Below are 24,611 nucleotides of genomic sequence, written 5' to 3' on the forward strand. Positions count from 1 at the left end.
AGGCTGAGCTGAGCCTGACCTGATATAGACTAGCCCGTAAATCCCTGTAGACTGACTTAATCTATTTACACTTTTAACCAAAAGTGATATTAAAATCACTTTCAAACTTTATTTGTTAGTAAGTTTATTTCCAAGCGAATTTTTTTAACTACGTAAACAATAAATAAGTTCCTACAAAAAATAATAATAAATAAATTAAATAAAGCTTGATATTAGAAGAAAAGTTTCATTAATTATATCAAACTCATATATCCTCTCTATTATATGAAAAATATTACATTTACGAACTTTTTTGATTACAAATTCAACTATGTATTCCGGCAAATACAAATATTTGATTGTGTATTCTCCAAAATAATAATTGAGTAGACAAAAAATTTATAAATATAACCCTCCTCCTATTATATTATAAAATATTATGCGGAACATCCTATACAAAGCATTTGAATGCTGTTCTTAACGTTTTTGGAAATTAAGCTTTTTCACTGATATGGCAAAGACCAATGCAAAAACCACTGAGAATGCAACAATCCCAACTGCAACCACTCCCAGAAAATCATGCTTGAAACCAAAGTAAATTCTAACAAAGTCTTGCACTGTTGCACTTCCGTCAGTGGTTTCAATGCTATGCTTTATGTCTCCATATTGTGAAGCCACCAATCCATACAAACTCCAAGCCACAGGATTTGCCCAACTATACCACCTCCACCATATTGGGATCCTCTGTTACCCCATCACAAAATGGAAAAATAAATTAGAAACAATAAAATCAATTAACTATCAATTGTTAAGATTAATTAAAAATTAAGATTGAAAATAAAATTTCTTATTCTTAGATTGGGATCGAAAGATAGGTGAACTAAATATGAAAGGAAGTTCAAATTTACCGGTCTTGGTACCACAAATCCTGAGAAGAGATTCCATACTGAATAGAATGCAGATGAGATTACAAAGGAAATGTGTTGATTTGGGGTCAAGGCCACTGACATCATGCCATACAAGGTGAAGTACAAGAACGTGAAATACACGAAGAATATGTACCAAAAAAATTTAGCCACAGTCCACTCAAAACCAATCATTCCATAAATTATAATGCCATATACCACAGTTTGTACAAGAGCATATGGTAGCTCAATTAGAACCTGCAAGAGAATATGAACATTATTAGAAAGAAAGAATGCAGAGGTAAATTATTCACACATAATAATTAAGTAAATAAAAGGAATCATTTTATTAAGAAGATGATTTAGGATGATATAACAACAATTAGATAAAAAGACAAGTTTTGAAAAATAAGGAATAGCTTGCCTGAGCAAAAGCATATGGCAAAGCTGAATACATTCCAGCTGCTCTTTCCCTATAATAGACTGTTCTCTCAACAGCAACAACTGGCTGCACTGAAATAGCATTCTTCATGCCAATAACGAAAACAGCAGCATACATTGACCCCATAGCATTAAAAAGATCTTGTTGCTTTTCACTGCAATTATTCATGTGAAAAATTATTGTTAATTAGATTCAAACACTAGTTACACAACACCAGATTTTGAAGCCATAATGACATTTCTAGGTTTCTAGTTTGATCTTACATTTTGGATCCAAGGTTCCAAAACATGCTCCCAAGCATAAAAGCTACGGTGGTTGAATAAATAAATCTTACGGCAGTGTATAGAGGATTGCGCCAGTAAGACCAATGCTGTTTCCATAAGCAAACCATGCATTGGGTTAGAAAGGATCTTGAGTACTGTGATGGAAAATAAAGTTCTTTTGAACCAGGAGCTGGAGTACTCGCTTCTTTAATGAGTGTTTTGTTTCTCCTGAAACAAAATGTCAAAGAGCAGTTTATATTGGCAAACATTCTATACTGTGACTAACAAATTACAACAACAATGTTGTACTCTTTACCATTAAGAGCTTTCTAGCATATTATTCTCAAGTTCCTTAGTTTTATTTGACTTCAAACAATTGGAAATACCTGTATAATTTTGAATTTTTGTACACCTCCGCAAAATCAATCCCCATTTCCATTTCTTTTGCTGAATTTGTGACTTCCAACATCCATGTTGCTGGGTTATAGCCATCTTTCATCTTACTGACACCTTCGATTCCCTTCAAGATATATAGAAGTGTGCACAAGAGTGAAATTTTTACAGAAGATAATGATTTGAAGCAAAACATGAATTCAGTATTCCCTATTTTTTAAATAGCAGTTCTATTTTCTACCTCAAAGTAACTAATTAAATCGGAAGAATGATGTCCAAGTGGCCCCACATATATCTCTTCCCCTCCTTGCTTCAATAGCAATAACTGCATTTCATTGTGACAAAAAATTAGAAATTCGGTAATGGAAGAGAACAAACTAAAATTACTAGATTTCTTGATTCTGCTCATTCACCTCATCAAAAGATTCAAATATATCAATGCTAGGCTGATGGATGGTGCAGACAACTGTTCTTCCAGTGTCTACTGTGTTCCTAACTGTTCTCATAACAATAGCAGCAGCTCTTGCATCTAGCCCTGAAGTTGGCTCATCCATGAATATTATAGAAGGATTTGCCACAAGTTCAATGGCTATGGTTAACCTTTTGCATTGCTCTGTTGAGAGACCATTAACACCAGGCAATCCAACTAATGCATGCCTTACTGGATTCAGTTCCACAAGTTCCATGACTTCCTCAATGAACATCTGCAGCCATTAGTCAGTTTCAGACTTAGTAACACTCATAAAACGTGCAAGTGTTTTCTGGTCACATTCATCATTTTGTTTCCTGTTTTATTTTATGACAATAATTCCAACCATGAATGGTAAATAAAACTAGTTTGGCACTAATGTACTCAGCTACTGAGAAAATTTACTTGCAAACTTATATGTATGGATTTGTCGCAGCAACTACACCCAGGGAAGGGAAGTGCTAGAATATTCAAATAAGCCGCATTCGGACATGGATGCAACATAACTAAAATGGCTACTTCATGGGAATCTCAATTGTTCAATTTGGTTAACAGCCAATGTTAAACTAAAAACGGTAAACATGAAAGCCAAGCAAAGGCTTGGGATTCAGATACCAACCTTCCTAGTTTCAGCATTGATGTCCGGAGACAATCGGAGCCATGCTGAATAGAGCAAAGATTCATACACAGTAACATTTGGAGAGTGAATATCATTTTGTTCACAGTACCCACAAATCCTTGCAAATGTTTCTTGCTTCTTTGGATATCCAGAGATTGTGATGTTCCCACCAATATATCCTCCAGTTTTTCTACCAGCAAGTACATCCATCAGAGTTGTTTTGCCAGCACCAGTGACACCCATTAGAGCTGTGAGAACACCTGGCCTGAAAGCTCCACTGACGCCCTTCAAAAGAACCAACTTATCCCCAAGAACACTTCGGTCCTTCATTTGCTGCAAGTTCAGTGCAAGTATTTAATTAATTTAACTAAGCTAATGCTTTGAAATTTTGAATACAACCTTTTTTCAATTTATTGTTTCTACATTACCTGTGGCATTTGGACAGAATATGTTACTTCATCAAAGGTGATGGAATGTGGTTCAAAAGGGAGAACCATTCCTCTTTTCTTCAGATACTTTGTCTCTGCAGCAAGTGCTTCCTTCAAAGTGGGAAAATAGAGAGGAGTGGTGCTTCCACTTTCTCCATTTATCTCTGTGAAGTGAATCAACTATTACTCATTTAGACATTAATTCATATTTTAAGTTGCTATCAGATAAAATACCTCTATTTGAGTCATAAATTACATGCTCCAACTCACTAGCTCCTTGTTTAGTACTACCATTCTGCTCATTGCTTTGAGGTTCCTTTGATAAAACAGCTCGATGCTTCACGATTGCTGCATAATCAATTTTGTGATATTAGTACATAATCTTATATCACTGTTTTATTAAACATTTAAGGTGAAGAACTCACGATTCAAGTAAGTGAGAGCAAGGACAAAGCCAAAATTGAAAAGTAATGTGTATCCAATCAAAACCCCAACACCTATCCAGTACCAATATGACTGAGTGGAGAATCCCCGGGATTTCAAAATTTCAACTCCTAGCGGTTCCGTTGAGTTAGATAGGACCTTTCATAAGAAAATATATACATACATCAGATTATTTATATGCTAAGGAATGTATGAAAATGAGAATATAGATTAGTTAAAAAACTTACATGTCTCCAGCTCTTACCAAGGAACTCATTATTTACAATGGCATTCTCTCCATGCATCATAGGTGATAACCAGTAGCCCCATAGCCACAATTTATTTATGTTGTCTATGACCACAAAGAAAACAAAATAAAGGAGCACTGTTAGTCTAGAACTTAATGGGAGAATGACTATGATTGTTTTGTTTTGTATCCATGATACCTTTTGATAGGACATAACCACTCATAGCAAAAAGGATGGCCAATACAAACGCTCCTAATGTTAGAGCTATTCTCAATTCCCTCCCAACTGCTGCAGTAAGTCGGAATAATGAAAAAGACATCTGGTTTACTAATAAAAGAAGTAAGAATTGCCTAAAAAATCTGCAATAGGTAGACAAATGAACATAAACATTATTTAATCAATTGGATTCAAATGGAAAATGATATGGGGGGAGGGGAAAAGGATCAATTCACAAGTTTGCTGAGTATGTGTGAAACATAACTCTTTTACCTTCCAACATCTGGATCAAAACCAATGAAATAGTAGGTGAGCAATACCCAAACACCCACTTCCACAAAAGCTATGGGGATTTTTACGATCCACGCAGGAAGAGCATATGCCCATGGAGGGAAGAAGAGATTTTCCCTTTGCTTGTAGAAAACAGGAAGCCTTGAAACAACCATGGAAATCTCAGCCAACCCATTGAACATAATCACGAGAATGCCATAGAACAATGCACCAGCATATATCTCTCCGTGAGTTACTGAATCTCTGTGCTTCTGAGTCCCGACGAAAATGGTCATGGCAATAATTGCCATTACAGCAAGCTAAAAGGAGGTGAAAGCAGTCAATAATGGACTTGAATAATGTACACATAGCATTAGATGATAAGACAATAAAATGAAATGAAAATTTCCATTTTGCAAACCTACTTGACAAATTTTGAAGATGTAGACAAATGAATTGCGCTTCACAAGTAAATATTCTCTTGACAAGCAAGCTTTAAACAATTCCCATTTTCCCAATCCATACTTTTGGGTTGTCAAAGCAGCTGGGTGGCTCATTGACTTGTCAAATTCAGTGGCAAGTTCCTCCTCAAGGTTTCTTCCAACATGGAATGTCTGAAGTGCCTCAGAAAACTCTTTGGCTGTGACAAATCTATAAGGCTCATCTCTGTGTACCCAGTACTGCTCTTGATCTTTCCTCGATGTCACCTATAACATAATTATTCTCAAGTCAAAGTTATGTTGTTATTAATTACATATAAAACCTCTTTTAAAACAATGTGACTCGATTAAACAAATCATTGAAAGAATATGCAAAGACACTTACTTCTTGCAAAAAGTCTGCCACACCTTTCCTCTCAGGACATCTAAAACCCATTGATTCAAAAAAGTCAAGCACGTCTTCGCGGGGACCTTGATACACAATGTGACCATCAGAGAGTAGAACAATGTCATCAAAAAGATTGTAAGTCTCTGGTGCTGGCTGCAGGAGTGAGATGACTGTTGTTCCTTTGAGAATGTGGACATATTGCTTCAGTGAATTCACAATTTGAAATGTTGTTGAGCTATCCAAACCAGTAGATATTTCATCCATAAAAAAAACTTTAGCTGGTCCAACCAGCATCTCCCCTGTATTTGTAGGCTTATAATTATTTGTACAATCAATTTATTGAGATGATTAAACATGATACAGTTTAAGATTGAATTCATTATTGTTTTACCTGTTGTAACACGTTTCTTTTGTCCACCTGATATACCTCTTAACATTGCATTTCCTACAATAGTATCAGCGCAGACCTCTAGTCCCAGAATCTGCAAATGTGTAGCAAAGAAACTGGATACTTTAGAAAAAACTATAATAATGAGTTCATGATGAATAAAGATGATTTTGAAACTATAAATTTTACCCTTAGGGCATAATCCGTTATAATATTTGCCTTCTGGCCTTCAGTTGCTATAGCCTGAGCATTATGAGTAAAACGAACAGCCACAAAATCATCAGTCATTTCTGTTTGTATGGAAAAGAAATATATGTAATTTCAAGATAACTTAACTGCTGATGTAATAGATATTAAAAGTCACTTCTGGTTTTTGTTTTTGTTTTTGTTTTTGAAAACTAATGGAAATAACTAACAAGCAAAACAGAATCTAGGGTGAGTAACCCCCATCAAATCCCTAGTCAACAGGGATGCACAAAAATTCGGAGGACTATACAGAACATGAAAATCCCAATGAGGGTAAGAACTACCAATCGCCGCAAGTTTATCCGCCACCTGGTGTCCCATTGCCCCCCCAACCTTCCTCAGGATACTTGCAACAGATGAAGCTCAAGCTCTTCTCCCGGTTCCGCAATCCCTGGACACAATGTGAGGAGTTCCAGATTTCCCTACTCCATCTACAATCACGAAGAGCATGGGTGGTATCCTCAATCCTTTCATTGCATCGGGGACACATACTGTTATCCGTGAGATGTCTCTTTGACCTACGATCGTTGGTTAGCAAGTTGTTTCCCATGGCCAGCCACAAAAAAGTTTGAAAGCCACGATTATAAAGCTAGCAAGTAAGTAGAGGGGTGTAAATGAGCTCACTCTGAATTTTGAGTCAAATAAATTATAAAATACTTTAAGTCTAATTTAGTCTAAAATAAAAGCATTGATCTAAACCACTTAGCTTCTTTAAGTCTATTAGATATTCAATAATTAAAATAATATTAATTTATTATTTAAAATCATTAAAATAATGATTTTATTTAAAATAAATAATATGCTATAAGTCGTTCGGTAGACTTATAGATCCGGCATGTAAAAGAAAGCATGTGGTCCAAATAGACTTTTTTAAAAGCCAAAACCTATTCTATTTGACTATGTGTATTAGGCCGAGCCTGCCCTGATGTAGGCTGGGTCGTGAGCCCTTATTAAGCCGCTTGACCCATTTATACAGTGTTTTAAAATCTAGATCAGACCAGTCAGGTCGACAAGGATTTCGGTAACCCGGTGCCATCACCGGTTCTAACTTGACATTGGATCAGAATTGCATACAGCTTGGCAAAAACCCAGTAAACCGGCCTAGAATCGGGTTGAACCGGTGTCAAACACAAACAAGAGTTACCATCAGACTAATCCTACTTGTTTGTCATATTACTCTTAATTATATATATATATATATATATATATATATAGGGGCATGAACATCTTACACCGGTGCATCCAACGGTTATAATTTATTAATAATCAAAAATTAATTAATGAGTGGATCCAATGAATCTCAACCGTTAGATGCACTGAAATCAACTATTAAGATTTAGTGTAAGACTTATTATTCTTACACAGGTGTAAGTTGATCTTGTCTCATTATATAGTATTATTTAAATTCAATTTAGCCGGTTGAATTAGTGACTCATTATCCCGATCGGGTCAATAATCAGTTCGGGCTTCAAAACATTGGTGTCAAGTATTGAACAATTGGAAAATTGGAAATTCAAGTGTAATAGGTAAGTGGTGAAATCCTGTATTCATTATGAATGGATTAGTAGGAAGCATAAACGAGGAAAAGACCCACAAAGTTATTGTTTTAGGTTTTTGGCTGAAGAAGTGATATTAAGTTTGTGTTTCTTATTTAGCCCATTTATGAAGGTCTCTCATTGTTAAGGATTCAAGAATCAAGTGTGAGGGAAGTCTCACATTATTTGACAATGTTCTAAGTGAGGATCATATAATTAGAGGGATCTATAAACTAAATGCTTTTAGGATTCATAAACATCTCCTAATAACTCTAACGTTTCACAGATGCTTTTGCTTAAGGAAAAGAATATTGTTGGCAATTCAAATGTGAGGGAAGTCTCTCTAGTTGGTAATGAATTAAGTGGGGAGCATATATCAATAACAGAAGAGTAAATATTATTTTTTTGTCCTCAGCAAATTTTATGATGCCTTCTTTAGTCCCTAGTAATTAAAAAGGTTCATCGTAGTCCCTAAGAAATTCAAAATAGACTCATTTTAGTCATTTTAGAGACTAATATGAGTCTTTTTTGAATTTGTGAGGCACCACGATTTCAACTAAATGGGTCCATTTTGAATTTCTTAGGGACCACGATGAGCCTTTTTATTTGCTAGGGACTAAAACGGGCATCGTGAAATTTGCTAAGGACCAAAAAAGGTATTTACTCATAAGAGAATTCATAAACCAAATATTTTTAAGTTTTGGATCAAAACGTAGCATGGACCATTTTATTGTGATTGATGTAGCTTAATATATTAACAGTGTTCTCTCCTCCCATATGTCACCAGGGATGACAAAAATGAGCCAACCCGTCAAGTTGGCTCGTAACTCGCAAAAAATGAACCGGGTTGTATTGGCAAAATGAGCTGACAACCCGAGTCAGCCTGACCCGAGTTAGCTCGAAAAAAAAAATGATCTAACCCACGGGTCAAATGAGTTAGCTCACGGGTTATCCATGCTAAACGATGATAGCAGCTCGAAGGTGAATACCAACTAAGCACCCGCTTAAAACTTCAACAGCTCGAAAATGAATACCAACTAAGCAGCCATAAAATGATCTGCGAGACTACCATTGCGTGTTCCAGCACTTTGCTTCTTGGATTTTTTTCCACTAATATGCAGTACCTTTCCATCTGAAATCTCATTGGCTCCAATATTTTATAGCCACCTAAATTGAGGTTACAAGTTGAGCAAAAGAAATAAAATGACCGGGAGTATTGGTGAGGCACATGTAGAGCCTTTGATGTTGATGGTGTGGGCTTGGGAAATATACGGATTTTGCTACAAGGATGGGGGATTTGCACAAAAATGGCAAAGTTGTGGAAGTGTGAGCTCCTTGAGCAAAGAGAATTTTTTTTCTCATTTTTTCTAGTCAACTCTAACTCGAGTCGTTCTGTGATATGTTTTTTTTTTCGAGTCAATCCTAACCCAATTTTTTTTTCCAGATTGCAAACGGGTTGGGGTGGGTTGACCCATTTTGCCAACCCTACTTACCACCTAACACCCATGTTTTGGGAACACATGTCTCTACAAACAATCGCCTCTATGTTACCTTCATGTAAACATCAATATCTGAATCAGGCTTGATATTTGCTTCTTTTTCTCTTCTGCTCAATTCTTCTACCAAGTCTGCACAACGACAAAAGTATTACACATAGGCAAAACTTAATTAATTTTAATCCGCCTGTGTTTTCAATATTGAATTGAATGAATTATATAAACAAAAATCTTTTTTATAGACTAACCATAACGATCCCCAACACCTTGGACTCTTGCTGAAAAGGCCAAGGTTTCTCTCACAGTCATTTCTCCAACATGAAAATCATTTTGATTGATATAAGCAGCAGTTCTTTGGGGTACAAACTCATTCATCCCATGACCATTATAAGTCACCTTTCCAGAGAACTGATCAAGATGCCATATTATATATATTAGCTAGATATTCAAGACTGAAAAATAGAGCCAAAACATAAAAATATGGTTAAAAAATAAATAAATATCTTCTCTCTTTAATGTCCTAACCTTCAATTTTGGATCAAGTTTTCCAGCCAAGGCCAATAGGAGTGTGGTTTTTCCAGAACTTGGAGGACCCAAAAGCAATGTCATTCTGGAGAGGAGCTAATGGAAACATGTTATATTGGTTCCTAAGGTCCTAACTAATTATAGTCTTGTCTTCCAAGAAAATATCAATAAATAGAAGAGTAATTGAATTGCTACCTGGCAGGTTTTATTATTCCACTAACATCCTGGAGAATATTCATATGTTGTCTTCTACTTGGAAGTATATGAAGAGAGTGCAACAGGCCCTTTAACATTTAAAAAATGAAATAAAATTGGTAAGTTAGAATCTCGTTCAATAAGATCATATAGCAAGTTCTACTATATATTTATGAAAAGTTGGTACCACTTACATCCACTATATTAACCATGAAGTTAGCAAAGGTAGGCAAAGCTCTGCTTCCAACTTGAGCTTCTGCTTCGATCTTCAAGTGCTCAAATCTAACCTCTATTGTTGGAAGATCAATTCCAACTCTGATATCATCCAAGTAAGAAGAAAAAGATGAGGAGAAGCCATCAGTGCATTCCAAAAGAAGCTCAACTAAAATGAATAAGAAGAAATGAGAGTGTGATTCTCACCTGTCAATTCGATCCTTGAGTTTGAGCAAAAACCTCTCATTGTCCTCTTGGGCAATTCTGACCAATCTTTCAAGCAAATCTCTCCTTTCTTCCAACCCAAGTTTCTGAATATCGATCTCAGTGGTTTCCCCTGATCTAGATGAAGTAAACAATCCTTTTCTCAAACGTGTAATCGAAGGAAGTCTCTGAATGGAAGCCCATTGGAGAGCTTCTTCATCATCCTCTTGTTGGAAAGAGTTTGAGAAGAACTCTTCCGCGTCACTATTCCTCCAAATTGATGGACTTTCAATGCTGAAAGTAACCCTACTCTCCATGCTACCCAAAAATAAAGTTTTAATTTTTATGCAGCCCCAGCTAAAACTGAATTGAACCCAGTAACTATTTCCCACAAACAACAACAAATCTCTCGAGAGAAAGAAAAAAAAAAGTACGGAAAATCAATTGCCAATTAACTTTCTCTTAGTTTATTTCTTTTGTTCATGATTTCTGTGGTCGGAAGGATACAATTCATTAGCTTTGGCTGAATGAGAAACAATAAAAGATGTTGTCATATATATATAGAGAGAGAGAGAGTTAGGAAGATACATGCACGAGGGACTTTCATTTTAATTTAATGGTTTCAGAATTGGCGAGGATTTGAAGTACGTCACGTACTGCGCATGCTGCTGATGTTCCTCACAAATGTGGTATATGTGCAAAAGATGGCCATGAACATGCCACTCAAACATAGTATAGTTTTTCTCTTACTTAGAGTAATAGTATTAGTGAGTATTTAATATAGCTTTTTCGACAAATATAAGGGCAGGGTGATATAATTGAGTATGTCTTCTGAAAACAATAACACCAACGGTTTAGTTGACCTTATTTTTTTTCTTTTTTTTTTGGTAAAAATGGATAGACATTTGTATGTGCTGATGCAGTTTTAATATTGCCGCGTGCCATAGTTCGGTAAGATGACTTTTCATTGAATTGTTTGGGACAAGAATGATGTAGTAGTGAAATAAATAAAAAATAATAGAACGACATGCGGCAGCACCTCGTTAGTGCATGTATTCACTTGGGGATAGGTTTTGGGAAGAGTGTTGAATGAACTCTTGTGAAGTCAACGTGAACTTTTGTACCTAAGACAGTTATTCTTCAAAATCGATTTAATGTAGTTTAAGCACTACACGACCTATGTTAAAGTTGGCTATTGATCCGTGGTTGGATCACATATGGTTCCAGTGAGAATCTTCGCGAGATGTTTTGGGACAGTTTGAGGAGATTGGGTGTTGAACCCTAAGATTAATAAGGCTAAGCACTTTGAGTTTTGATGATAATAAAGCACTTAATTACTATATCAATATGATTGCACAATATGGAAGACAGTGCAATAAAATAGTGCTAGAAAACTAAGACAACATGCAAAAGTGAAGGGATTAATCAAAAAGCCAAAGTTAATCTTAAAGTCAAAGTTTTCATGTCAAACAAGGCACTACAAGGTTCAAGACTTGAAGATCAATGAAAAATACTAAAGACGGAGACTTACACTGTTAAATGTATTGTTTTGAGGTTATAGAAACTTAGAAATTGAGTATATTGAGCTATATTTACAAATGAATGCATCATAAGTCATATACTCACATATTAGGAGCATACATACTTGATTCATGCATACAAAGTCATACACACATAGAAATTTGTTAGATTGATATTAAAAACATTCATTCATATGTTAGAAATGATTATAATTCATTTAATACTGAATTGGATTGGAAATTGCATGATTCAGGGTTGTTGTAGTTGATATATCTGGAGACGAATTCTCACATATCCGAATACAATTATTGGGATGTGTCTTGTTGTATATCCAGATATGAGTCTGTTATGAAATAAAAATTTGAAATTAAGAGTCCAACGATTATAATCTTCATATATATAAGACTTCTATATGATTCGGGTTTCTAAACAGGAATTAAGAGAGAAAAATGCAAAAGCACTGAAAATTCAAGAATTAACTCTCATTTAAGTTTATTTTGCATATCTTAAGAGAAAAGCTCAATATTCTTCTTCTATTCATCTTTTTCTTTGATTTCTTTTGTAATTGTGAACGCAGAGAAGTTGCTCTACATGTGTTTTGAGTTGTTTACCTGTTGTAAATTCGTTTTGATCAATTGGAGTGATCCTATATGTGTATAAGTTGAATTTGATCAAGGTTGATCAAACATCTTGCAAAATTTCAATTGTACATGGATTTCTCATACACTGGTTGGAAGTTTTGAACTTAGTGGATCAATGACCTCAGTCTGAATGTAGCCCTGTGATGACTTGAGAGTAAACCATGATGAATCTTGGTGCTTGATCTTCCTTACCCTTATCATTTTAATTTTGCTATTGATTTCATATTTGTGATGTTATCTACTCTAATTTGAATATGTTTTTAAGTTAGTAAGGGTTTGATTTCTTGTCTACCACGTTTTCTAGAGAGAGAAAACGGGCTTGAAAAATAAGGTTTTTCGAAAAAAAAGTTAACCACAATTCATCTCCCTTTTTGTGATATTTTTAATCATTCTTGCTTAACACCGGAGAAAAGTCCTATAAGGCACTCTAATTCTTAAGTCAGTAAGTATTCAAGCAGATTAAATATTAATAGGAATATAATCATACTTGGATTAGTTCCTTTGTATATATAGTCAATGAGCGTGCTAGTTACCTAATAGTAAAATTACCTAATAGTTCACTATATATTAAATGGATATCTAATAGAAATTGGTGGATCTAAACCATCCAACAGTGAATCACATTTCAAACCAAATTGTCTTCCTTTTTTATAATTCAACTAGGGGTATATATGGAGAAAAAGGAGATGGATCTTAGTTTGCAACTTTTCATGTGGAAATTTTTTATTATATAATGTATAATTAGAAACTCATAGGATGATATCAAAAGAAACTGGAAGAAAATAAGAGTTATTTGATATGTGTTTCAAAAATAGTTTTTAAATTTCGAAAATAAAAAAAATCGTTTGATAAGGTTTGTTTTGTTAAAAAAAATTAAGATTGTAACTGTTTTTTGTTTTTAGAATCAAATTTAGAGAATATATCTGAATTATTTTTGTTTTGTGTTATGAATTTTAATTTTTGAAATAAAAAAATATTCAAAAAAAATATTTCATTAACTATTCTACGAAATAATTTTAAAAATAAAAAATCAAATACACATTAATGTTCCGACTATTGATTTGATTACATTTGATTTGATATAGTTAACGATATTAGATTTGATTTTTGGAAAGTCCAATGACCATTTGCCCAAAGTTTTTTTTTTTTTTAATTTCAATCCCATAATTTAGATTGATATTTGATAACCCCAATAGTGTATCTACCGAATGAAAGTTTTACTATTACTAGTTCACTGCATGTCTTAACATAAGATTTAAGAATTATTATTTGATATCATTTTTATTTTTATAAACTAAAATCACATTCCGTACGTAAACTTTTTATAATAGACAATTTTTTTTAGGGATTAATATTTCTTAAGTTACAGAAAATAATTTTATCTCCGACACACATAAAAAAATATATATATGAAAAGAAGAGAAAAAAAATAAAACATGGCCCCTACTAGGGGTGTAAATGGGTCAGGCAGCCTACAGCCTAGCCTACCTTAAGTCAGACTTGGCCTATCGCATATAATCAAATAAAACATATCCATGCTTATTTTTTTTTTGGATATTTACATATCCATACTTTTAAAAAAGCCTATTTAAAAAACTGGTCATAGACTTTCTTTTAGATATCGGGCCTATAAGCTACAGGCTGGTGTATATCATATTATTTATTTTAAATAAAAAATAAAATTATTGTCTTAATAATTTTAAATAATAAAGTAATATTATTTTAATTATTTTTTAATTACTGAATGTCTAATAGATTTAAACAAACATAGGCCAAGACTTTTATTTTTTAAATATAAGCCACACTAGACTTATAATGTGGGTCTATACAAGGCTAACAAACCAGGTCAAGCCTAAATTATTTTACACAGACTTGACATATTCAAGTCAAAACATAACCAAACCCAACCCTATTTATACTTAGGCCCCACATACTTTTATGTGTTTATAGGAGATAAATTTATTTTTTATAATATAAGAAATATTAATTCCGTTTTTTTAAGGAATTATTTGTAAGAACTTAAGTGTAATTAAAAAACAAAAAAAAAATTATTATATATATAATTTGATTTTGAAAAATATTTTCTGGCCCATTTACATTTGCAATTTTCAACTAAAACTTCTAATGTTTTACAGTTTGCATAGATTTAATTTCTTTGTACCGTCCAAAATTGAAACGTGTAAAAGATGTACATACACCTATATAGATATTAAAATTAAAACTTGTAAAATTTGAGTTGGAAAAAAATATAGTAAAGGCACAAGAAATATTATATATCTCAAGGATTAAAATATTACTTTTATTTAAATTATAACCTTTTTATTTGGATTGAGTCATAAATTGCTAAATTATCATGCGAGCATACCTATTAATTACAGTTTTATACTTTTATTGCTTATTCAAACTATCCATCCTTTTCCACAACATTCCTGCCGTCGATATGCAGTGTCATTCACAATGTGAACTTTGACTTGGGCGCGTGTTGGGAAAACATTTTATTTTGACGGCGAACCTTGGCAACTGTAAGGGCAAATAAATATTGAATAAATTATTTTCCAGAAAAATCTTAGAAAAGATTTTATTCTTCTTCTGTCATTACTTGAATTGAAAACTGTGATCTGTACTGCACAATTGCACATAACTAACTATGGTAATAGCTGTTTCCAAAAAAAAAAAAAACAATATTGAATTGCACTGGTCCGGTCACAACTCACAAGTAAGACTAAGTCCAGTCATATATATATCAAGGGTTTTATGTTTATCATTTGATATAATATAACTTCACTTTTCTACACACACATTAAAGAGGTGGGGTCCACATATTTTTCTTTCTCTTTCATCATTCCATTTTCTCTCTCCCTTTTAATGTGAGAATTAGAAACAACACTTACATTATGTTACATAACACTAATAAAACCCATATATCAATCTTGCAAACTTTTAATACATAATCATAAACTAATACTTTTTGAAGTCTTTCATATGCATGCTACTTTTCATGAGAATCACGCTGTCAAAGTAATAAATTAATGACCTATACAGTCCAACAAAAAAAAAAAAAATTTAATGACCTATACACCTTGCTTAGGTGGCATTCATTCTTGGTGGGCAGTAATGATCATGTCAGGTGAGCTTTCGTGCATGGGATATTTTTTTAATACTATAGATATATCAAATTATGTATACTCGTTTATTAAATAGATAAAATTTAAAGGAACATATAGAGAAATATAAAAAAAAAAAAGCAAAGGTTGAAATAAAAAAAATTATTCATTTTAATAAACAGGTGTATCAAATTTGATACACCCAATATACTGAAAGTTTGCTCGCGTGCCTGATGTCTAAGATTAGGCTAGACCTAGTAGATGTAGTTATAAATATGTGTTTGTCTTATGACTATAGTATTGATCATATGAGAGGTAGTGATGCTTGGAGCAGTTAATATCATGTGGCTACAATTAATTGAACAATTGACTTGTGTGTTATGAGGTTGCGTGATTGTTAAGATATGTGATTTTCTTTTTTGGAAGCAATATGAGTCTTTCACTATTTGAGTATGTAATTCTGTGCGGGATGAGTTCAAATCAATTATAATATAATTACAATTAAAATTTAAGATAAATTTTGGTCTTATAGTGTTTCTCCATTTGCGGTTTTAGTAGAGTTATTTTATTTTATTTTTGGTATAAGTCCCTGTAATTTCGTGTTATTAGGGTTTTGGACCTTGAAACGTTGTAGAAACTATAAAAACTAGAACTTAAATAACTAAAAAATATAAAGATTGATGCTCAATGGCGGGACAAAAACAAAATATGTAGAAATATGGGGACTAAAACACCACAAAAAATTATGGGGACCAAAACTCAATTTAGTGAAAATTATAAGGACTAAAATCTACTTTAAGCTCATAGATTAAATTAAAATTAGATAAACCTTACTCGTTTAGTTTAATAACAATATCATTTTTAAAATTGCTTTTTCCATAAAAGGAATACAACATAAATGATAAAAATGATGACTTTGTGTATATCCAAGAGAATTATTTGCTAGATAAGTATTTAACAAACGGGACAAAATTATAATTCGTCCCGCGCAAATACTTTTTCTTGTTTAATGTTTTGCACTTATTTAATGAAACTTGTATTTTTATTATTGTTTAGCAATATATTTTTACTAAATGAGCCTAAAAAAATAATTAAAAACTGAAAAAAAATATCATTCGTTTAATGATTATTTATATCCGTAAATATCTTCTTCACACTCACCCTCAAAGAAATTATTAAGTGATAATTTTAAATCAATTAACAAGTATGTATAAATTAAAAAAATCAATTAACAATTAATATATTATTATTTTAATTAAATCATTAGATAAATTCTTGTGCCATATATTTATGTTACATTTAAAGTGGTATATATCTTCTCAAATTTTTAAATAATAAGATACAATTCGGTTGGAGAGAAAAACGATTTTTATATATTTTTAAAAAAGACAAGATTATAACGGCATGAAATTGTGTCCTTTTTCTTTTGAACATAACCTTATTCAACCTTATTCTGTTTATTCAAGGGGAGGAAATTTATGCAGCAGACAATAGCCACTAGGGGATATATGTGGATGCTTATGATTGGTCCTTAAAAAAAAAGTCAATACAGATGAAGCACCCAGGGAATATTCAAGGTTGGCCTCCTATGCAAGAGTTATTACAAATTAGATTTGATGTCTCAGGGAATAAAGAAGAAAGAATGAGTTTTATATATTTTTATATACAAAAAATATTTCTACGGGAGAATGTGGGCTGAGTTGGGTTAAGTTTTGCCTCCAAAAGTTCAAGCTTATGTCAAAAAAAATTAATTTAGTCTGGCCCAAGCCTAATACGAGTCTAATTGTTAGACTAACTTGACCCGTTTATAAAAAACAAATGGCCTGCCCTAACCCGTTAGCCTGTTAATTTAACTTCCAAGTCAACTTCACAAAATACTCAAATTCTATTGCTAAACCAAAAATCACAATTTCAGCGTCCAAACAGAATTATGAATCACAACAAAACTCATCACAATCTGCATTTAAGTTACTTTCAAAAACAAAATGTTCAAACTAAATAACATATATTTCATCAGATCCAACAAATAAATTCATACTATGTAAATTCAGATAACTACATGAATCCAACAAACATATCATGATGCTTCTAGTAAGTATAACCTCTCCCATAAACCTTTTAATATATTTATATACACAATCTAACATGTTGAGATGTTGATTCCTCTTACATAAGAAATAAAGTCAGATTTCTATTAAAATATAATTGAATATAATTGAGTTATAAATAATTGCAATTGATTAAATTTATATCTTTTATTTTTTCGTCAAGACATACTTATTCTATTTTATTTTATTTAAAATAAAAATACAATATAGGTCGACCTGTAGGCTTATAGGCAAGGCCGTATGAAAGTGGGCCTACGACCTATTTATTAAACAAGCTTTTTCAAGGTCCAAACTCGGCTTATTTTACGAAATATACTAGGTTAGGTCTGACCTGATGTAGGCCGAGCCGTAGGCCCCTGTAGGCCAGCTCGGCCCAGTTTCACCCCTAGTTACTGCAGATAAGTTATCTGCATTTTTTTTTGGACATTACAGGGAATCGAACCACACACCTAATACACCCTAAACACACCCAACACCACTAGGCTATCCCTAGTGGTGCAAGTTATCTGCATTTACTCTCAAAACGATGTTATTTTGGGATTGAAAAATTAAAAAATTAATTATAAAGACTATAATAACCCTAAAATAAATTAAAATTACAAAAATATTATGATTTCCGCCACAAAACAATGTCGTATTGGGCTTACTGCAAATAACTTATCTGCATTGACTGCAGAAAAAGTGAACCATTTTATATATGTGTAGGAAATAATTTTATTTTCTATGATATAAGAGACATTAAACCCTTAAAAATTATACTCAGTAATAGTTGATTGGTTTTTCCTATCATGTTGGATATTATAGTGCCATAATGGCTGAGTTGTGGGGATTTCAAATGTTGAAATATTGAAATATGATGAAATTCCACGTTAGTTGTTAATTGGCTAAATGAAAACTATATATATAAGTAGCTAAACGCATGAATCCAATACTAAGCTCTTAGGTCGAGAGATAGTATGAAAAACAAGTTGACCTTGATGAGTTAGTTAAATATTTAGCTAGTGGCGAGTTAAGTATTTTGTCTATAACTAGTCGAAAAGGCTTTCCTCGAAAGGGAGCATAGTAACGTCCGAAAGAACATTCACATGTATATATGAAAGGAATTTTTTGGATAATCCAAATCAAGATGATTTCTGGTGTTACTATGTTGTTGTTGTTTTTTTTTGCTGACTTAGCTCTTGTAGGTAAACATCACCAGATTATTTAGTCTTGGTTTGTTGTGGGGTTGTTTTTCTCCCCACTCAGTTTATAAAAAAAAATGGCAAAATTAATTATGAATAATGTGAACACAACTTCAAAAACTTTACGAATAAATGGTCAAGTTAAATTAAATATATATATATATATGTGTGTGTCAAAATTATATTAATATTAATTCTTAATGGTCATATAAATTCCTGAAATATATTTTAAGATGCAATTAGTCCCTGATAATTAAATATTGAGTCAGGAACTAATTTAACAAACAAAATACTTATTTTTTTATTTTATTTTTTGGTAAACAACAGAATACTTATTTTAAAAAGTTAGTGAATTCCAAACAATAAATACGTCGGATATATGTTTCAGAAGTGTACTATGATACACTTAATTGGTAGATAAAAGAGAACAGAAAGCTATGTGGATCCTTTCTTAAAAAATATTAAGCGGAATATTCTGTAACAAAAATTTGAATGCTGTTCTTAACGCCGTTGGAAAGTAAACTTCTTCACTGATATGGCAAAGACCAATGCAACAATCACAGCTGCAACCATTCCCAGAAAATCATGCTTGAAACCAGTGGTGGACCAGGAATTTTTTTATCTCGGGGCTAAAAATTAAACATTTATTTTTCTCTTCAAACATAATATATGGGAGGCCAAAATACGAAAAATTAAACATTTGTACCGGTTTGGATCCTTTCTTTTTTAAGCTAGAAGCTACTTATAAGCATAAGTTAGGCTAAACAGGTTTTGAGAAAAATTCTTATAATGAAAAGCTTTTTTTTAAGCTTTTTTCTTGAATTGTGTGCTTTTTTTAAAATGAAGAGTTATAAAGATAGATAGAGAGATAATTTTATTGAAATATGTGCTTTTATAAGCTAAAAATTTTATATAATAACCAAGCAGCTTTTAACTTTATTTTAGCTTTAGCTTATAAGTAATTTCTAGTTTAAAAATAAGAGGATCTAAACAGGCTCTTAGTGTAATTTGTAAAAACAATTTGTAAACATATCTTTCTCCATAATTTAATACTAATTCCATATGCTAATTGTTACTTCTAGGTTTGCGCCAACAAACAAGCGCCACGTAGCTAAAAGAATTTGAACTAAGAGAAACCATGCAGTTCTATTGGTGGTCACTGATACTCCCAACATATGATATGATCTTAAATAAACCTATTTTTGTTAAAGCAAAAAAGGACAAGAAAGCATTAAATCCTGGATTTAATAATCATGACTTTCTTTTCTCTATCTCTGAACTCTCTCTAAAACCCCCAAACTAAATCCTAAGCTTACTTTTCACTTCGACAAGATCTAATCATGGTAGTGCACTCTTTCTCATTCTTTTTTTTTGTTTTGTTTATTTCGTTAACTTTACTGGAGAGAGAAAAAATGCAGTCAAAGTTAGAGGGGTTTCAACAGATATAAAACCTGAGAATACAAAGAAGCTCTATAAACTCTGTGGTGGGAGAAAACTACTTCACATTAATGGAGAGAAAAATAAAAATTTCTTGCATTATACTTATGTTAAAAAAATTTCTTCAAATTTTGAGGAGGGCGACCGCCCACCCTAGCACCCCCTCGGTCCGCCCCTGCTTGAAACCAAAGTAATGTTTCAAAAAATCTTCCACTGTTGCCCTTAAAAAATGTGTAAGGAGGTGTTACAAAAATATACACAGCCTTTACCTAATACCTTAAAGTTTTTGGATTGGAATGATTATTTACAAAATAAATTAAAATTAATAAAATCTATTAGCTCACTACTATGCTTAGAAGGACGAATATATAGTGCCCTAAATATGGAAGGAAGCCAAAATGTATCGGTCTTGGGACTAGGAATCCTGAGAAGAGATTCCATACAGAATAGAATGCAGTTGAAACTACAGAGGTAATGTGATGGTTTGAAGTAAAGGAAGGTGAAATACATGAAGAATGGGTACCTGAAAACTTTACAAGTTTGCTGAGCATGTGGAAAAACAAAGTTCTATTACCTTCCAACAACTAGATCAAAACCAATGACATAGTAGGTGAGGAATACCCAAACACCCACTTCCACAAAGGTCATGGGGATTTTTAGGATCCATGTAGGAAGAGCATATGCCCATTGAGGGAAAAAAAAAGATATTCCCTTTGCTTGTAAAAAACAGGAATCCTTGAAACGACCATGGAAAGCTCAGCCACCCCATTGAACATAATTGATAAGTGTCAAAGACACTATGTTTTTATGACTAAAAAGAGTTTAAATAATTATTAAAATAGTTAAAAATATAGTGTTAAAACAATAAAACAGAATGAATTGCCAAGAAATAGACAAAATTCTAAATATTTGTTGTTGTTTCAGGTTGTTGAGACTAGAATAACAAAGTGTCAATATGATAAGGACGAGGCAACGGTGAAATCCGCAGAGCAATGGAAAAATCAGAAATTAAATAATAAATAAAAAAATTAAATAAATGTAACGCTCACCCCATTGCTCGCTGCAGCGAGCAAGTGGGTGAGCAAACCACTAAAGCTCGCAATGCTACTCGCTAAAGCGAGTGATTGGGTGACCAACAAGAAATGTTCCTCGCTATAGCGAGTAATCGGGTGACAGGCAAAAGTTGCTCGCTAAGCAGCTCGCTTTAGCGAGCGGGTCCAAGCCCACATTTTCTCTTTAAATACGAAGCGAAAGAAGCCGTGAAGAGGATTCTGGAACGCGAAGGAGAAGTCAGAGACCGAGACGAAGCGAAAGAAGGAGCGGAAGAGAACACTGGATCATTGCAGAGAAGAAGGAAGGAAGCACTTCTGCATCATTGATCATCACTTTTAAACAAGTTTTATCATGAACTCAGTTTCTTTTACTGTTTATTTTAATTCTGCCTTTATAATTATAAGTAGCTAAATTATTTTAGTAGTTAGGAAGATACAGAACCAATGGGTTCTTAGGTTTATTCTTATGAATTACATTCTTGTTTCTAAATTATGCAATCAATTTGATATTTATGCTTAGTTTTATTTATGACTTGATCACTTGTAGATAAACATGTGAGTCATATATGACAATAGGGATGTTGGCGTATGATTCTGATTGGTTGATTGCTGGAATTTGCATGATCTAAGGATAGACTTGTGAATTTTATAACTGTGAATTCTTGCGTTAATGCTTATTTTATGAAAAAGTACTAAGGGATTAGGCTTTGGATTCGAATAAAGGATTAGATTACCAAGGGATTGGGATTTAGTCAATTATAGAAAGAGTTGTTAATAATTTAATCTTGAATGTAATCATAAGAATAGGCAAACTCGTTAAGAAACCATTGGGGAAGTTGAATCCTAATTACGTCTTTTTATTAAGGATCTAAACTCAATTTCTAAGATTTATAAATTCTGAATTTAATTTCTAAAATATTAAAAAAATCAAAAATAGTTTACAAGTTCTGTTTTTAATTCAATCACAATATTCTCAAGAAAACCTTTAATGATCGATCCAACTTTAGTTTAATAAATAAATTATTGCTTGGTCATCAGTCCTCGTGGGATCGACAACTTTCTTATCACTTTATTACTTGTACGACCGGTGCACTTGTCGAGTTCGTCAACAATAATCACAGCAACGCTAAAGAACAATGCACCCACATATATACCTCCAGGTGTCACTGAATCTCTGTGCAGCTGGGTGGCTCTTAGACTTGTCAAATTCAATAGCAAGTTTGTCATGAAGGCTTCTCCCAACATGAAATAACTAAAGTGTCTCAGAAAACTTTTTGGCTGTGACAAATCTATAAGGCACATCTGTGTATCTAGTACTGCTTTTGATCTTTCCTTGATGTCACCTATAACATAATAATTTTCATAGTCAAAGTTATGTTTTTATTACATATAAAACCCTTTTTTAAAACAATGTGACTCGATTAAATCATTGAGAGAAGATGCAAAATCATTTACTTCTTGCAAAAGGCTGCAACACCTTTCCTCTCAAGACATTTAAAACCCATTGATTCAAAAAATTCAAGCACATGTTCTCAGGGACCTTGGTACACAATGTGACTATCAAATAATGTCATAAAAAAAATTGCAAGTCTCTTGGTGCTGCCTGCAGGAGTGAGATAAATATGGTTCCTTCGAGAATGTGGACATATTGCTTGAGTGAATTCACAACTTGAAAAGTTGTTGAGCTATCCAAACCAGTAGATATTTCATCTATAAATAGAATTTTAGCCGGTCCAACCAACATCTCCCCCATATATATAGATTTGTAATTTTTAAAGATTCTCGTACGATCAATTTACTTAGATGATTAAACATTATACAACTTAAGATTGAAATCATGTTTGTTTTACCTATTGTAACGTGTTTCCTTTGTCCACCAGAGATACCTCTTAACATTACATTTCCTATGATAGTATCAGCTGAGACCTTTAGTACCAAAATTTGAAAAAGTGTAGCAAAGAAACAAGATATAAACTTTAGAACAAAATATTATAATGAGTTCATGATGATAACAGATGGTTTTGAAAGTATAGATTTTACCATTAGGACATAATCTGATATCAAATTTGCCTTTTGGCCTTTAGTTGCTACAGCCTGAGCATCATGAGTAGAATAGACAACCACTTTATTATCAATCATTTCTGTTTGTATGGAAACACAATGGATCATGCACTCAATTTCAAGATAACTAACTGCTGATATACCTGCAGTTAAAATTCACGGCTTGCTTCCTGTTACAAGAAGAACAGAATCTCCAAAATCAAACAAGCCTGGTATTACAATTGTTATCTTTGGCTTGAAAGGCTACTAGTTATTCAACAATATATAAAAGGAAGTGTTTGAAATTCAAATGTAAGTGATGAGTGATGAAATCTCATATTTGTTAGTAATAGACTAAATAAAGACCATATATGTGGAAAACAACCATAGTCTCATTAGATTTGATTTCAAGTCTACTTATTGTGGTTTGGGTTTCCTATTTAGTCTTTTGATGGAGGCCTCCTTTATTTTTGGGCTATCTCGAATCACCTGACTAGTTTTATTAGTGCTTGACCACTCTTGATAGATAATCGCATGAGTACTCAAAGAGGCTAAGTATACTAATGCAGGGTCTCATACTTGAGGGGGAGGTAGTTGTTTTGGGCTCCGCCTTATAATCTATCTGGAGGTATCAAAGCTAATGGTTTGACCCCATCCATTTGAGGAGGAGAATTCGAGTTAGAGGTCTCCCCTGTTTTGGGTTCCCTTCTAATCTAACAAGTGGTATTAAGAGCCCGTTTGGATGAGCTTTTTTTCTCTAGAAGTTTTTTTTTTAAAAAAAAAAAACACTTTTCATTTTTAGTTCGTTTGGATGTCTGCTTTTAAAAAAAGCAGAAGTCACAAAAAAAGTCAAAAACCTACTTTTTTCTGAAGCTAAAAATTTTAACTTCTAAAAAAAACAGAAGTCAAAAGTCAAATATTTTTTTCAAAATCTAAATATTTTAATAAAAATATAAATAGCTTTAACTTTTGTAAAAAAGACTTCTAAAATAAGGAAGAGCTAGTGGTTTGTCTCCTTTTGCTTGAAAGGGAGCATACTGTAAAGAACCAATTTATATATCTCAACACATACTAATGTCGAGTCTCACATGGGGAGATTGTTGAAGTGAACGGTTTAGAGGTCTTCACAATTTTGGGCTCCCCTTTGTAACCTAACAAGTGGTTAGGTTGAGTTGTGTATTTGGAGATAATGGTTGGTGTTCAGGTTTGTTCTTGCCGAACCCATATTGTCAAGACAAGACT

General features: G+C 32.9%; 1 protein-coding gene across 5 annotated transcripts; it reads right to left on the minus strand.

The window, feature by feature from the left end:
• Nucleotides 1–456: 456 nt before the first annotated feature.
• Nucleotides 457–10,602, minus strand: LOC133289491 (pleiotropic drug resistance protein 1-like). 5 transcript variants are annotated; one of them, XM_061487450.1, is made up of 24 exons: nucleotides 10,289–10,602; nucleotides 10,063–10,183; nucleotides 9,869–9,957; nucleotides 9,674–9,758; nucleotides 9,397–9,556; nucleotides 9,204–9,280; nucleotides 6,061–6,114; nucleotides 5,875–5,965; nucleotides 5,481–5,782; nucleotides 5,081–5,362; nucleotides 4,659–4,975; nucleotides 4,368–4,528; nucleotides 4,170–4,273; nucleotides 3,924–4,080; nucleotides 3,790–3,846; nucleotides 3,499–3,605; nucleotides 3,071–3,403; nucleotides 2,396–2,686; nucleotides 2,224–2,307; nucleotides 1,976–2,109; nucleotides 1,590–1,817; nucleotides 1,309–1,480; nucleotides 888–1,142; nucleotides 457–723 (listed from the first exon to the last, which is right to left on the minus strand). In XM_061487450.1, the coding sequence occupies exons 1-24, from the start codon at nucleotides 10,600–10,602 to the stop codon at nucleotides 457–459; spliced, it is 4,242 nt and encodes a 1,413-aa protein (XP_061343434.1). The 5 variants fall into 5 exon arrangements, with proteins under 5 accessions (XP_061343434.1, XP_061343433.1, XP_061343432.1 ...); XM_061487449.1 differs by having other exon boundaries at nucleotides 3,499–3,650; nucleotides 3,787–3,846; XM_061487448.1 differs by having other exon boundaries at nucleotides 3,499–3,650; nucleotides 3,769–3,846.
• Between the last annotated feature and the right edge of the window lie 14,009 nt (nucleotides 10,603–24,611).

Source organism: Gastrolobium bilobum, unplaced genomic scaffold (genome assembly GCF_033153095.1).
Source record: "Gastrolobium bilobum isolate Gb01-03AN ecotype WA unplaced genomic scaffold, APGP_CSIRO_Gbil_v1 utg8959, whole genome shotgun sequence".
In the NCBI taxonomy this organism is placed as follows: Eukaryota; Viridiplantae; Streptophyta; class Magnoliopsida; order Fabales; family Fabaceae; genus Gastrolobium; species Gastrolobium bilobum.